Source organism: Nannospalax galili, unplaced genomic scaffold, assembly GCF_000622305.1.
Source record: "Nannospalax galili isolate Female #2095 unplaced genomic scaffold, S.galili_v1.0 scaffold78, whole genome shotgun sequence".
NCBI classification, from domain to species: domain Eukaryota; kingdom Metazoa; phylum Chordata; class Mammalia; order Rodentia; family Spalacidae; genus Nannospalax; species Nannospalax galili.
The window spans coordinates 5,721,392-5,735,777 of record NW_008343387.1 but is presented as its reverse complement, the minus strand read 5'-3'; the positions used below and the strand labels follow the sequence as shown (position 1 = coordinate 5,735,777).

General features: G+C 45.9%; 1 protein-coding gene across 1 annotated transcript; it reads right to left on the bottom strand.

The window, feature by feature from the left end:
* Positions 1-6,252: 6,252 nt before the first annotated feature.
* Positions 6,253-13,716, bottom strand: Prdm13 (PR/SET domain 13). The gene is given in 5 exon segments (XM_008839633.1): positions 6,253-7,868; positions 11,574-11,694; positions 11,993-12,124; positions 13,427-13,692; positions 13,695-13,716. Coding segments are annotated over 5 exon segments (2,157 nt in total).
* Between the last annotated feature and the right edge of the window lie 670 nt (positions 13,717-14,386).

Sequence of the window (14,386 nt, the reverse complement as noted above, 5' to 3'; positions counted from 1 at the left end):
AGTGTATTGCCTGTGCATGTGTGTAAGTGCACCCATATCATGCAATGCCCTTAGAGGTCAGAAAAGAGCATTGGATTCCTCTGGAACTAGAGTTACAGACAGTTGTCAGCCACCATGTGGGTGCTGGGAATTGAACCCAGGTTCTCTGCAAGAGCAGTTAGTGCTCTTAACTACTGAGCCATTTTGCCAGCCCCAACTTCCTCATTTTTATGAGAACATTGACCATCATAAAAATCATGAAGCCTCAAATCACCAATTCAAGTCATTAGTACATGAGCTGAGTTTTGCAAACAAAGGGAATATTGTGTGTGCAAATACCTATAGATGGCAAACAGTACCCTGGGGCCATATTTCAGTATATTAGTTTTAAATAATTCAGAAAGTCTATCATAAGCTCCTTGTGTGTTCTCTCTACATTACTGATTGCTAAGACATTTCTTTTTCCTGTTTCTGAAAATCACAAATAAGCTTATAAAATACAACAGCCCACACTGACTCACTTCTCATTGGAGTGACTTTTAGCATACCTGAAAGCATTTTGTTGCTCACAGATGCATATTGCTGTGGTCCAATGGCCCCAAGTTAATGAATTTGAATTGAATTTGACATGGTCATGTCTTTGTTTTCCTAGAGGTGATAATATAGGAATCAACTGCTCAGTGTCAAATATAAATCTTATCTCTCTGCCTTTTCCCCCTGGTGAATGAAAAAAAAAATTAAAGAAACCTTTGACCTTCACTGTCTTATGTAAAGCCATCTGCTATTGCATCTCTCATCCATCTCTCAGTGATGTGTCTCCGGTAATATAAGACATTTCCACCCAAGGCTTTCTATTTTGTATTTGAGTGTCTCCCATTCGAATATGATTTGCCATGGAACATTGGGTTTTAAATAACCCTCTACTTAAAGTAACTTTCAAGAACGTTATAATGCTACCAACATTAAAAATAAGAAATAAAGCTGGATGTGGTGGTGACTGCCTCTAATCCCAGCACTTGGGAGGCAGAGGCAGAGGCAGGTGGATCTTCGTGGGTTTGAGGCCAGCCTGGTCTACACAGTGATTTCCAGGCCAGCTGGGGCTACAAAGAAACCCTGTCTCCAAAAGACAAAAGAGGGGCTTAGAGGTTAAGAGCACTGATTGGTCTTGCAGAGGACTCGGGTTCGATTCCCAGCACCTACATGGTGGCTACAACCATCCCTAACACCAGTTCCAGGGGAATCCAAAGCTCTCTTCTGACCTCCACGGCACTCCACGGGTGCTCTCACATACATGCAGGCAATACATTCATGCACATAAAAAATAAAATATTTTTTAAAAAGAAAAAATAATGACAATAATAATAAACTAGGAAATGAATATTTGCAGCTATTTCCTACAATACCAACTTATGAAAAAGTGTTTATGAATAGGGAAAAGGTGAAGCCTTATGAAATTTAGATAACTAATGTATTTTATTGTAAATAATTTCTTCGCTATTTAAAAAGATTTCCCTTTTAACATACCTTTTAAACTCAAATAAAAAAATCTCCATTTGATGATAGGACTTTTACATTTTTTTTTATGAACTTGCCCTTTCGTTTTTATCTGCTATTTACACGAAATGCTAAAGTTTAAATAACATCTTGCACTTGTAATAAAATCAATATCTTTAAAATAATTATAGGTCTGCACGTAATCCACCTAATCTTGGTCCCTTTTCGCAGGACCCTTGGATTGGTTCCAAGTCAAAGGCATTAACGTTTTCCCCTAATTTGAGTTAAACCATAGTTGCAGATGATAGAAGCTCTCCTTTCATCTCTTGTGAGAAGGTCGCCCAGCTCCGACCAAGCGAGCCCAGAGCTCCAGGAACTAAACACTTCGGCTGCGCCTACTGATGAGTACTCCATGCGCAGCTCACACCTGGGTGGCTGAGGGTCACATCTGACCCCAAGGCGTCAGTACTTCTGCCCTATTCCCTTTGGGGAGCCGGTAGACGGCTAGGGCGCGGGGAGACGGTGCGCGGCTGCAGTTCCCAGCCCAGCAGGGCAAAGTGGGACCGAACTGGGCTGCCAGTGATTTCTGAGTCTTTGCTCCGGGGCTCTGAGACTGAGCTTCCAAACGCAGAGAAACTCCCATTCCAGCTGGCCAATCTAGAACCTGGAAACTTCCGATCCCGCAAAGAGCGAAACCCAGTCGCTGGGGCGCCACAAGCTGACTGCCACTGAGTGGCAGAGTCAGGGGAGCATCACCATACCTCCGGCGGTGCCGCCCTAGCTCCGGCCCCAGGAAGATAGCACTGCCAGTCTGCCACAAATAATAGCCCCGGCTGGAGGGGATGAACCAATGGGGTTCTCAGAATAAAGGCAATGACCGCCCTCTGGACTCTGGAATGAGCCACCTCACTGTTTGGATGGCCAAAACGCTAACCACTCACTTGTTCAGAGCCTAGACTCCCCAAATAGAAACCCTTTCCCAGTGTGGCTAAAGCTTTGAGGAAAACTGCACTTCTTGGATTCTTGGTTCTTCTCTGGCATGCTTCTCTTTAAGCACTACCCTCAATGCCCTGCCAAACTTTTCAAAATTAGTGGCTAGAAAACACCATTATTTCCAGGCCACTAGCCTTTGGAACCAGTATCTGAGCTTAAAATGGAAAGAACCTGACAAATGATCTTAAGAAGTTTCTCCTTACCAAGTCTAGAAAGCCTTTATTTACTGAAGTTGATGGGAGTTCATCAGTTGCTAGAAGTGAACCAAGAAGCACGACCTGCAAAAGGCACTGGTGGTTATAAAACCTGCATTCACCCTACTATCCTCAGGGTAATATCTTCTAAACGAAGGCATTGAAGTCTGCTAGAGTTACTTTGAGAATTTTCTGGGCCTCCATAGTGGTTCTAAGCAACTTACTCGAATCACTGCATATAAAGTTCACAAGTACCAGTCATTGCTTATTTTGCCTGTGTTACAAATGAAGAAACTGAGGCAAGAGAAAGCCTGGGCCAACAGACCAAGCTAAAACCCAGGTGTTTCTGATTTATTTGTTAGCAAAACTTTTAAGTGTCCAAATTAACTAGAACTAAGCAATCATTAATTGCCCTCAGTTGTTTTGTTTTGCTCTATTTTTATTTTTGGTGCAAAATATTCTGTTAGAATATAGGAAATATCCAAAGCCTTCAACATTGACTTCAGAGTGAGCTGTGGTCACCAAGATGAGAGCTATTAGGTGGAGGAGAGTCTGCACCAGGGAAACTGAAACAGGAGGACTGCCCCAGTTCAAAGTTCAACTCCAGCCAAGCTACAAAACAAAATCCTGACTAAAAAAAACCTCTTAAATCCAAGAACGGTGTTGGAGAGATGGCTCAGTGGTTAAAAGCACCGGCTGCTCTTACAGAAGACCCAGGTTCAATTTCCAGCATCCACATGGCATCTAAGAACCAATCCTAACTCCAGTTCCAGGGACTCCTAAGCCTCCTTCTGGCCCCCTTTGGCTTTGCACAACATAGGTGCACCTACCTACATGAAGACAATACACTCATACACATAAAATAAAAATAAATAAAAATCTAAGAAAGCATAATTCAGCTGATTGTATATCACCAATTGACTTTAAGATTGAACTAAAATAATGACATTATCTATGTACGTTAGAATGCAAATGCATGAACAAATACAGAGGTTGTCCTAGTCATCTGATTGAGAATTACAAGCAACCTGCAATCAAGAGTCTTGTAACTTTCTGTTTAATTTTTATTTTGTTAGACTCTATTCTAATAACATCTGGTAGATGGGAGAAACAGGTAGCTAGGGTTTTGTTTCATTAAATCAGTATCAACTCTCAGTGTATTCATTTAACTAAGCTATTCTTGTTTATTTATTGGCTATTTTCCCACAAAATAAGAGTTACAGGACTTAGAACTGAGTTAAGAAATGAGGTGCAGGCAACAGTTTTATAGCTGATAGAATATTTTCCATGTTTCAAATCTGGGCAGCCTTTCTCTTTTGCCCTGAGGACTTACAAAATCCTATTTCAGAAGTTTTTCAATATTCCATTACAAGGCTGGATCTGCTTTCAAATGATAATTGTTATGGAGGACAGAACCATAACAACTAAGCAGGTGGTGAAAAACTGGATTTAGGGAGCCCAAGTTCAGCTGCCAATGTTTCACTTCCAATCTTATGTGACATGATCACCCCTGAACCAAGTGAGTGAGTCTGTAGTCCTCCTTTCTTGAAAGGAAAAAAATGCAAGTAGCCTAAGAATCTGGCAAAGAAAAGGTAATATGTTAATCAAGTGTGTTTCTGTGCCCTCTCCCCCTCTCCTCTCTCCCTCTTCCTGTTCCCCCCACCCAAAATCCCGCCCCCCCCACACTTTGGGCTTTCTCTTAGACAACAAAACATTTTCTGACCAGCTAACACTAAAAACCTATAATTCCCAACATACTACTTCTCATAAAAGGAATCTTTTTGCAGATTACCAGTAATAGATATCAGATGTCCCTGGTTGTGATGTGCCAACCACCCAGTAACCAAGGCAATGTTTCCAACTAGGGGACAACAATGAAGACTTGCAAAGCCTTCAGGATTCAGGACACAAAGGGCATACTTCAATGAATGAGACCATTAGAATCATATCCAGAGCTTCTGGTAACCTACCAATTCTTTAAATCCACCCCTGAGAAAACTGCTGTCGACCTGGGCTTTCAGCACAACCTACCGTAACTAAGGGCCAAATTCTCTACTTGTCAAGCAGAAAATCCTCTCTAGAATTGTAAAACCAGACATTGCTTCTAACTTTGTTGTTTTGCTAATGAGCCTTCCAGTGATCAAATGTTAAATTTTCTGTTCTATAAAATGGAAACAATATTGACAGCACAAAGCTGTTGGAAGAGGTATGGGGGGGGCACTTATACACCAACAAAATAGATCCTCCTTTAGCGTTTTTGAATACTAAAATGTATGCATCATAAAAAGCACTGAAATTTCCTTTATATCCCCAAGGTAAACTCTGTCAAAATGGTACACAAAAAGAAGTGGTGACTCTACTATTCCACAAGCCTTTTTGATAATGAATTATCTGTGACAGGTTTTCTTTTTCCTGGAAAGTCCTTAAAGTAAACATAAAACCGTGGTCTGATGCTGGGCGGGGTGGCGCACGCCTTTAATGCCCAGCACTCTGGAGGCAGAGGCAAGCGGATCTCTGAGTTCAAAGCCAGCCTGCTCTACATAGTGAGTTCCAGGACAGCTGGGGCTACAGGGAGACCCTGTTTAAAAAAGACCAAAAAAAAAAAAAAAAAAAAAAAAAAAAAAAAAAAAAAAGCATGGTCTGATTAACAATGACTTTAGAAACCATTAGGTTTTGCCGCTATCTTGGAATCTGTGAGATGAGCATATTGAAAGTGATAGTTGCACTGTTACAACCTTAAGCCTAATCCTATGAATAAGTCTTCTGTGATTTAACATATTGTGAAGTCTCTTCAAAAGTTGTTTTCAAATTAATACTTCTTTAAAGGATCTTCTGAAGTTGCCAAGTAGTTGGGATTTCATTTGTATTCTTTATTTTCCTTAAGGATTGCACAAAATGGAACCAAGACCAAAGTACTGTGTCCACTGTACATCATTCATTATAAAACAACATACACATCTGAACTCTACCAAATATGATATTTTCTTTAAAATTATATGAATGCTCTTAGATTCATGCGTTATTTTACATTTATCATAATTCTCATAAATAATTGCAACTTGATCAATTTGTACTTCTGCTACCACAGTATATTCAACATAGCAAGTAGTCTTTGACAGAAGGAAACGGAAACATCCACTGTTTTGCCCATGCAGTGAAATGCTAAGGTAAAATTCATACAAAACATCTTCTCAAAAGGCAGTTTCCTTCAACGAAAAGAACGTTTTAAAAACACGTGAAGTTAAGATCAGCGCCCTAGGGGGCGTAAGATACTGTTACCAATGTGATCTTGAACCCCAAGAGGCAGACTACTTGCGGGAGGAGAGGCTATCCAAGGAGCCCAGAGGCCTGCGGAGCCAGGACCTACCCACCACCGGCTGTTCAGGTGACTGAATTAATTCCTTTGAGCCACATTTGAACTTGGCTGAGTTTCCACCCCAGAATTAGGATAGCTATTTCAAATCCGACACCTTCCTGAGAATGGCCTTGTCAGCCTGGCCCCTCTTCTCCCCTTCAGGGTATCTGCCCGCACTGCCCATGTCCCTGCCCTCTCCGTCACGCCCCTGCCCCTGCCCCTTCCCCAGAAAATACTTTAGGACTCGCGCTCGCCGCAGCCCCCAGCCTCAGCATCGCTCTGGTCATCCGTGAAGCAGACGTCCACGTCACTGTCGTCGCTCTCGGGATCCCCGGGCTCCAGGGCATAGCCCGGCTCCACGCCCGGGACGTCACCCGCCTTGGCGAGCAGTATCTGACCCGGGTGGCGAGATTTGACGTGACGTTCCAGGTCCCGGCGGCGCACCAGCACCTTGCCGCAGAACTCACAGCGGTAGGGCGTGTTGCCCTCGGCGTGCAGGCGGATATGCTTGTTGAGGTTGCTGGGGTCGCCAAAGGGACGCAGGCACACCTTGCACTTGAGGGGCTTGTATCCCGTGTGCGTCCGCATGTGGATCTTGAGCCCGTACTTGCGCGAGTACAGCTTGCCGCAGTAGAGGCACAAGTGGCCGGTCTTGGGCTTGCCCGCCGCGGTGCTCCCACTGGCGCCCCCCGCACCCGGCGCCACCACGGTGGGAGGCAGTGCCCCTGCGTCCAGACGAGCGCGGCCCTTCCCCGAAGCCATCTCCGACAGCTGCTGCGTGTGCAAGGCGATCTCACGGTCTATGCTGGCCAGGGAGCCCAGCTCGGCCGCCGCCTGCCCACTTAAGTAAGAGATGGTCTCTGGGTATTTGAGCAGCCCGCCGAAGTGCAGCTTGAGCGGGTAATAGGCGGCGGGGGGCGAGCCGTAGAGTAGTTCCCCGTTGTACACAGTGAAGGCCGGCATGACGGCGGGTAGGTGGCTGCACTCGCCCGCGGGGTAGGCCTTCAGCCCTGTATCCAGGGACTGCAGTGCGCAGCGCTCCAGCGGCAGCCCCGGCGCGGGCAGCGGCGCGAAGCGCGCGGCGGCTGGCTGGGCGCGCTCCACGTGCTTAAAGGCCGAAGCCTCTTCCGGGTGGCCTGGGAGCAGAGGAAAGCCGCGCAGGGTCCCCGGGCAATGCAGGCCTGGCGGCGGCGGCTCCCCCGCGAGCAGACACTTGGGGTGGTGGTGGCCTGCCGGGCTCTCCCCACTGCCGGGGCGCCCGCTCACCAGACCCCCGCCCAGCAGCTTGCCCAGGGCCAAGGCGGGCCCCGGCTTGCTGCCGCGCTCCTCTCCGTACGGGTCGCCCTGCGAGACCGCCAGGGCCGAGCCGGCGGGTTTGAAAGCGGAGCGCACGCCGGGGTAGAAAGCCAGCCCGCCGCTCCTCGCTGAGGAGTCGCCCACGAAGCCGAGGAAGTGGCTGTGTGGTCGGGCTGCCCGGCTCACATCGAGGGCGCGCTCTGGCTGGGACTTGCCCTTCTTGGGGGGTCCCCACTTGCCCAGGGGCGACGGGGGCGCGGAGGCTGCTTCGCGCTTGATGCTCTCCCGCGCCCCGCAGGCCTCGGAGAGCTGAGGGGCCTGTAGTTGGGGCCTCAAATGGCCTGCCTGGGCCGGCACGCTGAAGTCCAAAGCAGCGGATTTCGGAGAGAGGCCGACGCCTTCCACCGGGCCAGCGCCTGGGCGAACCGCGTGCTCCTGGTGCAGGAAGGCGCGGGTCCCGCCGCCACTGACAACGCAGTGGAAACGCAGGTGTGCTTTGAGACTGTTGGGGTATCTAAACGTCCTCCAGCAGTACCAGCAAATGTAGCGCTCCTCCCCTGGGCGAGAAAGTGGAAAAGCAACCGGGTGAGAGGCCAAACAGAAGGAAAGGGACAGACACCAGGCGAAGCCCAGGTTTTGACCAGTGGTGTGGCAGATTCAGAGGTATTCTTAGGGCCTGGAGGGAGAATTCCTGAGTCCCACTGTATCAAGAACCCCACAAAGCACTTATGCGGCCAACCCTTGCAACCCTTGTCACCTTCTCCATCCTCAGAGGACTACTCAAAGCGCAAGAGAGGTGACCCCGGGGTTTCCAAAGACTTCCTCCAAACACCTCAGAGTAAATCTTTGGAAGGCCAGTGCTCAGGAAGGCTAGCGGGTGGGGGCGGGGGGGTGTAGCAGAGAGCAGCTGTTGCTTTAAATAAAGTGGTGAGGCTGCGCTGTGGCTGTTGCCCATCTGTTGGTGTTTGCAGAATAAGTGGCGTATGTCAAGGAGTTTGGAAAAACTGAACAAAGGCCAATCTAATAGTCGTGAGCGCCTCATTACCAGGCGAGACAATATCCTGTATGTATGGGCCATATGTAATCATTCCTTTTCATAGAACAATGTCTTTTGTGTCCACTATCCACCCTTTTTACCCCCTCCCAGCCTTAAACATTGCCTGAGGTTTTCCTGAAGCGTGACCAACTGAAGGACCACATAGGGACTATGATTTGCTATTCTTCAAAATTATTTGCATCTTTATTTCCTCTTTAACCTCATTTAATTGGATTGGAGGCGGGGGAAACCCTACCTTCTGATACTCTAGAAAGGATGGTGATAACTGAGAAGGTTGTTGCTGCACTGCCTTGTCAGCTGTCTCACCTGGTGATTAACTCCTAGATAGCTGCAGAAATCCAAGCTTAGAAAAGTACTTGGATAAGATCATTTACTTTATATTTCATTTTATAAATATATAAAAGTGAGAAAAGTGGAAATAGATACTCAGCTTTAAAAGTGCATAATTCTCTACCAGGAGAGGTGTGTGTGTGTGTGTGTTGTCAATTTCTATGTGTTTTATATTATTGGCACTGTTTTTACTTTTGCCTGGGTCTGTGAACACAATCCAGAGACATGAGGATAAAACAGATTCCAAATAGATTATAGACGCTCATTTCCATGTATTTCTGTACATAGCAAAACAACCTTACAGTTAGGTTTGTTTTGAAATGTGGTTGACTGATAATACTAAAAGGAAAGTTTCTGTAAAAGAGAAGTTAATTGAACAAATACCCAAAATACATTGTAGGTCTCTTAAAATTTAATAGAAAATTACATTCTTCCTCCTTATAATCACTGAACTCACTTTTTGAAACATTACTACAGAGCTAGGTGTGGTAGTGATTGCCTTTAATCCCAGTGCTTGGGAGGCAGAGGCAGATGGATCCTGCCTAGTCTACATAGTGAATTCCAGGCCAGCCAGGGCTACATAGTGAGACTCTTATCTCAAAAAATATAAAAAATAAATAAATAAATAATAAAAAGATACAGAAATCACAAAGGGAAAATTTTCCAGGGAAGGGAATCCCCTTCCCTTCTTGCATATTAACTTTTGGCTTTGCATATAGCAAGTGGTCCCCTAAATAACAAAGATAGAAGTTCAAATGAGAAGCGGTTTATTCCAATAGAGTTCAAGGGAGAGGGAGGGGAGGATTTTCCCAGAATACCCTATTCTAATTGTTTATTGAAGACTTATACAAACGTTTTCAATATTCCTATTACCTTGTATTGAACATCTATGTAAAATAACACTTAAAAATTGAGAGAGAAGTGATCCCCCAGCTTTCCTGGTGAGTTTCTTAAGTTCAGAAACTCCCTCTCATCAGCTCTTTTCACAAGGAATTTTCAGAGTCAGTCCCAGAATGACTCAACCAATGCAAAGCCAAATAAGCTTTGTTCTTAAGACAATGGGCAGTAATTCACTTAAGCTATGGAATTGAAACCCACTGAAGTTAGCCAATATTTTGAAAATAGGTGTCACCCCTATATATTTCTTCCTCTTCCCAAGATTTAAGTAAAATGTATTTTCTGATTCCATAAATCTCTTTTCCAGATTATTCTCATGTTCTGCAGACTCTAAGAGTCAATTCATACCAAGTGAGTGACACACTTCCTAAGTGACTTTGCCTTCTCCCCTCCTGTAACTTTAAAGATTTTAATCTTCTGCAATCTAGAGCTATGATGTTCAAAATAACATGTACCTTCCTTAAAAGGAAAATGATGGCTTTTTTCTTTTTGGTCCTTTTGAGACAGGGTCTTCCAGGAGTCCCAGCTGTCCTGGAACTCACTATGTAGACCAGACTGGCCTTGAACTCACAGAGATCTGCCTGCCTCTGTTTCCTGCATGCTGGCATTAAAGGTGTGCGCCACCACTCCTGGCTATGATGGCTATTTTTTATGTCAGCATACGATATTTATAAAACTAGTTGGCTGAAATAGAAATATAAGTGTCACTACTTAAAGAAGTTACTTTTGTATGGTTTCCTAGGGAAGGTGCTGTGTGTAGAAATGGCTGACCCTTAAAGGCCAATGATCCTTCAATTTGTTGTATAGTAGAATATTTGAGTTTCTCACTGTGAGGCTGGTTATATTTCTTTACTGAAATAACTTGACAAAAGAATCTAATAATGTGGTACAAGGGACAAACTATGTTAAGATAATTCTTTTGAATATTGAACCTACAAATCTATTCACAAAACTGAGTTGATTTCCAGAGGACAGTGACACTTTGAAATAAGATGACTCATTGCTCTGAATAAACCTTATTCTGTGTCATTCAGGAAGGAACTGTTTCCTAACTGACACATTTTGTTAATTTATACCTGTTTCTAAAAGGTTAAGGTTGAGCAGCAATTCAGGAAGAGGTTTGTGTTAAAATATTTCATAGGACTTTTTGTTGTCTAAAAATAAATCGCTTCTTAGGAGAAATTAGGAAGAAGCTAAAACAGTTGCCAAAGGAAAAAAAAAGAGGGCAACAGAAGCTTTATCAGGCACGAAAAAGGCATCAAGACCTTAACTATTTTAGCATGTCCCAGCCTTCTTTCCACAGGAAGTGCTCTTCAGTGCTCTGGGAAACTTGAAAATGTGTTTCTGTTTAGTTGCTGCACCTTAATTTGCATGAATTGGTTCTAGGCTTTGGAAGGGATCAAATAAATCTGAGAGGACACTGGGATACTTTCCAGATTCAATTTAGAAGACTTAGTAGGGAGAAATGAATACATACTATTTAAATGGAAAGACCTTACTACCTGCCAACTGACCTGCTCTAAGTACTATAATGCTTCTAAAATGTCAAATACATTGCTGTCCTAGAAAACCAATGGAGAAAAAGCACCCTTCCATCTTATGAAAACTTTCCAGGTTTGAGCTACATTCTTGAACACAAGCTGTAACTAATATAACATATGAAGTCTCCTTTGTTGGTTCTTAATTGAGTAAATAACTGTCATTGGGGTATTTGGTGGGAAAGGAAGACCCAGTGAAGTTCATAAGGAATGTTTCTCTGCCATCGTGGGCCAGATTGTTATTCACCTATTTGCTGATGGTTTTAAGGTGGTAGTAGTGAAGTTCCCTTTCTGCCTATGTAGAGAGCATAGATTCAGTTTTCACACAGCTGGATTTTAAAGGGGCCCTTCAGATCTGGGGTTGCCTCCCACAACTCTGGAGAACTGGACTGTACTCTTGCCCAGCCTCAGTATTGGGGAGGCCTTCTTAGAGGCAATACCTTTCTCATCATGAGTCGGAGTCGCGGTTGTGGGGATGTCAAACCACTGAGCCAAGGAGTTAGAATACCACACAGTCAGCTCCTCCCCTGGCTGGACATCTCGTAATGCTCGATAGAAGATCTGGGATTCAAGAAATACAAAGTTCTCTGTCATTTCCTGGGTGAAAAAAATGGAACTGAGAATGAAGGTTCAAATCCTGACATTGTGACCGTAGGAGAAACTACTGGATCTCTAGGAACCTCATCCTTCCTTCATCCTTTAAACAACAAAACAATACAAAAGTGTCTTCCTTAGAGAGCCATCGGCATGTTTAAGTGAGACCTCTTCCCTTTCAAAGAGCTTTACTCTTAAAATTCCTGGGCACCATAGGGACAGTTAGGTAGATAAAATTGTCAGGGATGAGGGGGCAAGACAGTACCTGTCCTCCTGGTAAATCTGCAATAGCTTCCAGAGTCTGTTCCTGGGGATTCCTGGCTGCCCGGATTAACCCTATCCACTCCAGAGGGGAGCCCCCCAACTCGTCCACCAGCTCCCCTCTCACCATTCGAACCTGCAATACAAGCAGCTTGTGGTTGTTTCCCACAGCCAGGCCCACAACCCAACCTAGAAGAAAAGTTTATCCTCCACCCCACCCAATTCAGAAAGTACTGAAAACTCCCACCTCTGAGTTGCTGGGAGAATAATTCCTTGGGGGTCCTGCTTCAGATGATGGAGAAATAGGGAAGGCTGACCAGTACATCAGTCTCCACCACCACCACCACTACCATACTCCTTGGGAAAAGCGACTGAGTGAGGCATCTTCCCAGAGCACCTGGTGCTGGCGCTCCTTGTGCCTTACCCCACCTCTCTCCGCTCGCGATTTAGGGAGCAGCCCTAAATCTGATCAGACCGAGAGCATAGAGCATCGCTCTTCCTGCCCACTCTCTCTCGGGGGAAGTGTTGCCTGCAGCTAGCAAGCTATTTAAAAGCAATTAAATTATGCTTAAAGAGAAAGGCGTGGTAAGTTTCAAAACAGGGTTTAGACTAGGATGCGATGCAAGAGGAGCAAGCTAAGGACACCAAAACTACCTCTCTAGGCAGTTGCTAAAACCGGTCATTCCTTTTCTGCCACACTTCTGACTTCATTTCCTGGTTGCTCCCCCACCCCACCCCACCCCACACACACACACTGCAGGCAAGAGTCTAAAATCCCCTCTCTGTCCTACATCATGATGGTGTTTGGGGGCACAAAGCTGGAAGGTTAGCCCTAGGGCCTTAAGTTAGGCCCCTGGACTCACAGCCGCTGTAAACGCCCCAACTGGGTGCTCCTCCCCGTTTGGCACCCCTAGCTCTTAGAGCCAAAATCACCTCCTGACTCATCTTCTCTTCACTTACCCCAAACCTACAAGCAAATAGAAAAACCTGGGCATGTTCCAGGAACTGAGAACTTCACAAGAATTTTCTTTTCGGTGGAAATGGGATTTAATGGTTAAAAATAAATTTAAGCCTCAAATTAAATACAAAAGGGAAGAAGAGGGAAAAAGTCCTCCACACTCTGTGTCTCAGGAAAAGTGTACCTTTGCGAAAAGAAGCAAGGACCGACCTGGGAGTTGGGGGCCTTCGTCGCGGTGAGGGCACTCCACAGCGCTGGGGAGTACGTAAAAACGTGGGTGCTGCACCCAGGATCTGTTGCCTCTCCTTTCAGCTTTCAGTCTGGCCCACGTCCAGCTCTCTGAGACAGGCTAGGAATAATCCCTGTGCCCTTCACTGCGGAAGTAGCAGGTGCCCCATTTCTCTGCTGCCCCTCTCTGTTCCTTTCCTGGGCCGGGGGGCGGGGGGGATGGCAGGGGACAGAGATGTAATAACACAGTACCTTTTTCTTGGGCCCTGGCTCCCTGCGATCTGACAGGTATTTGCCCAGTTTGAAGGTGCCAGGCACCGGTCCGAGGCGCAAACCCGCCGGGATGCAGCAGTCGGCGTTGACGCTTGTGGCCGGAGCGCGGGAGGTTCCGTGCATTGTTGCCACCGCCGCCAGGCAGTCGCTCGGGCGCGCCGCGCGCCGGGTCCAGGCAGGGCGCGAGTGACAGAACCCGAAGCCGAGTGCTGCAGGAAGAGCCGCGCCCCGACGTGTGTCCTCCGCCTTGGAGTGACTCCGGCGGGCATGCACCGCGCCTTTTCAATCGGGGTGGGCGCCTTTTGGCACTGCAAGCGCAAGGGCGCGGAGTTGGTGAGAGAGTTGCGCTGTGAAGCAGCTGCAGAGTCCCACCCGAGAGGGTCACATGGAGTGGTTCCCTCAGCCCCCTGCATAATCGAGGCCTCTGAATGGCTAGCACACAATGGTCCAGGCGACCTTCCCATTCCTAAAAATCCAATTTGTCAAGGGCGAAGAAAAGGCGCTGGTGAATCAAAGGTCCGGCGGGACCATTAATCCTCAGCATGGGGTATTGTCCCTGAGACAGTTACGATATTTTAAGTGACAAATCCACTGTATAATTTCTCCATAAATTTTACTTCCTTTTATTGTTCGCCGACAAACCAGTTTTGGGAAATAAGTGACTACTTTAAGTCTACTCGGCTGATTCCTTTGAGCCTTGGTCTACTTCAAAGATTTTTAATACTCTCCCTTTGGCTTTATTGTAAAGGAGATTAAACAAAGAGATGGGGACTGTTTGGAGGGCTTGTTAACTTCTATTGATTTCTGGCGTGTGCCAAACAGAAATTAGGCAGGTACTTGATGAGAAAACACCAGAAAATACCTACACTTTTTAAATAACAACCATAGTACCATTTCAGGGTATTGGGTTCAGACCAGTCCACCATTTAGAACCGCTTT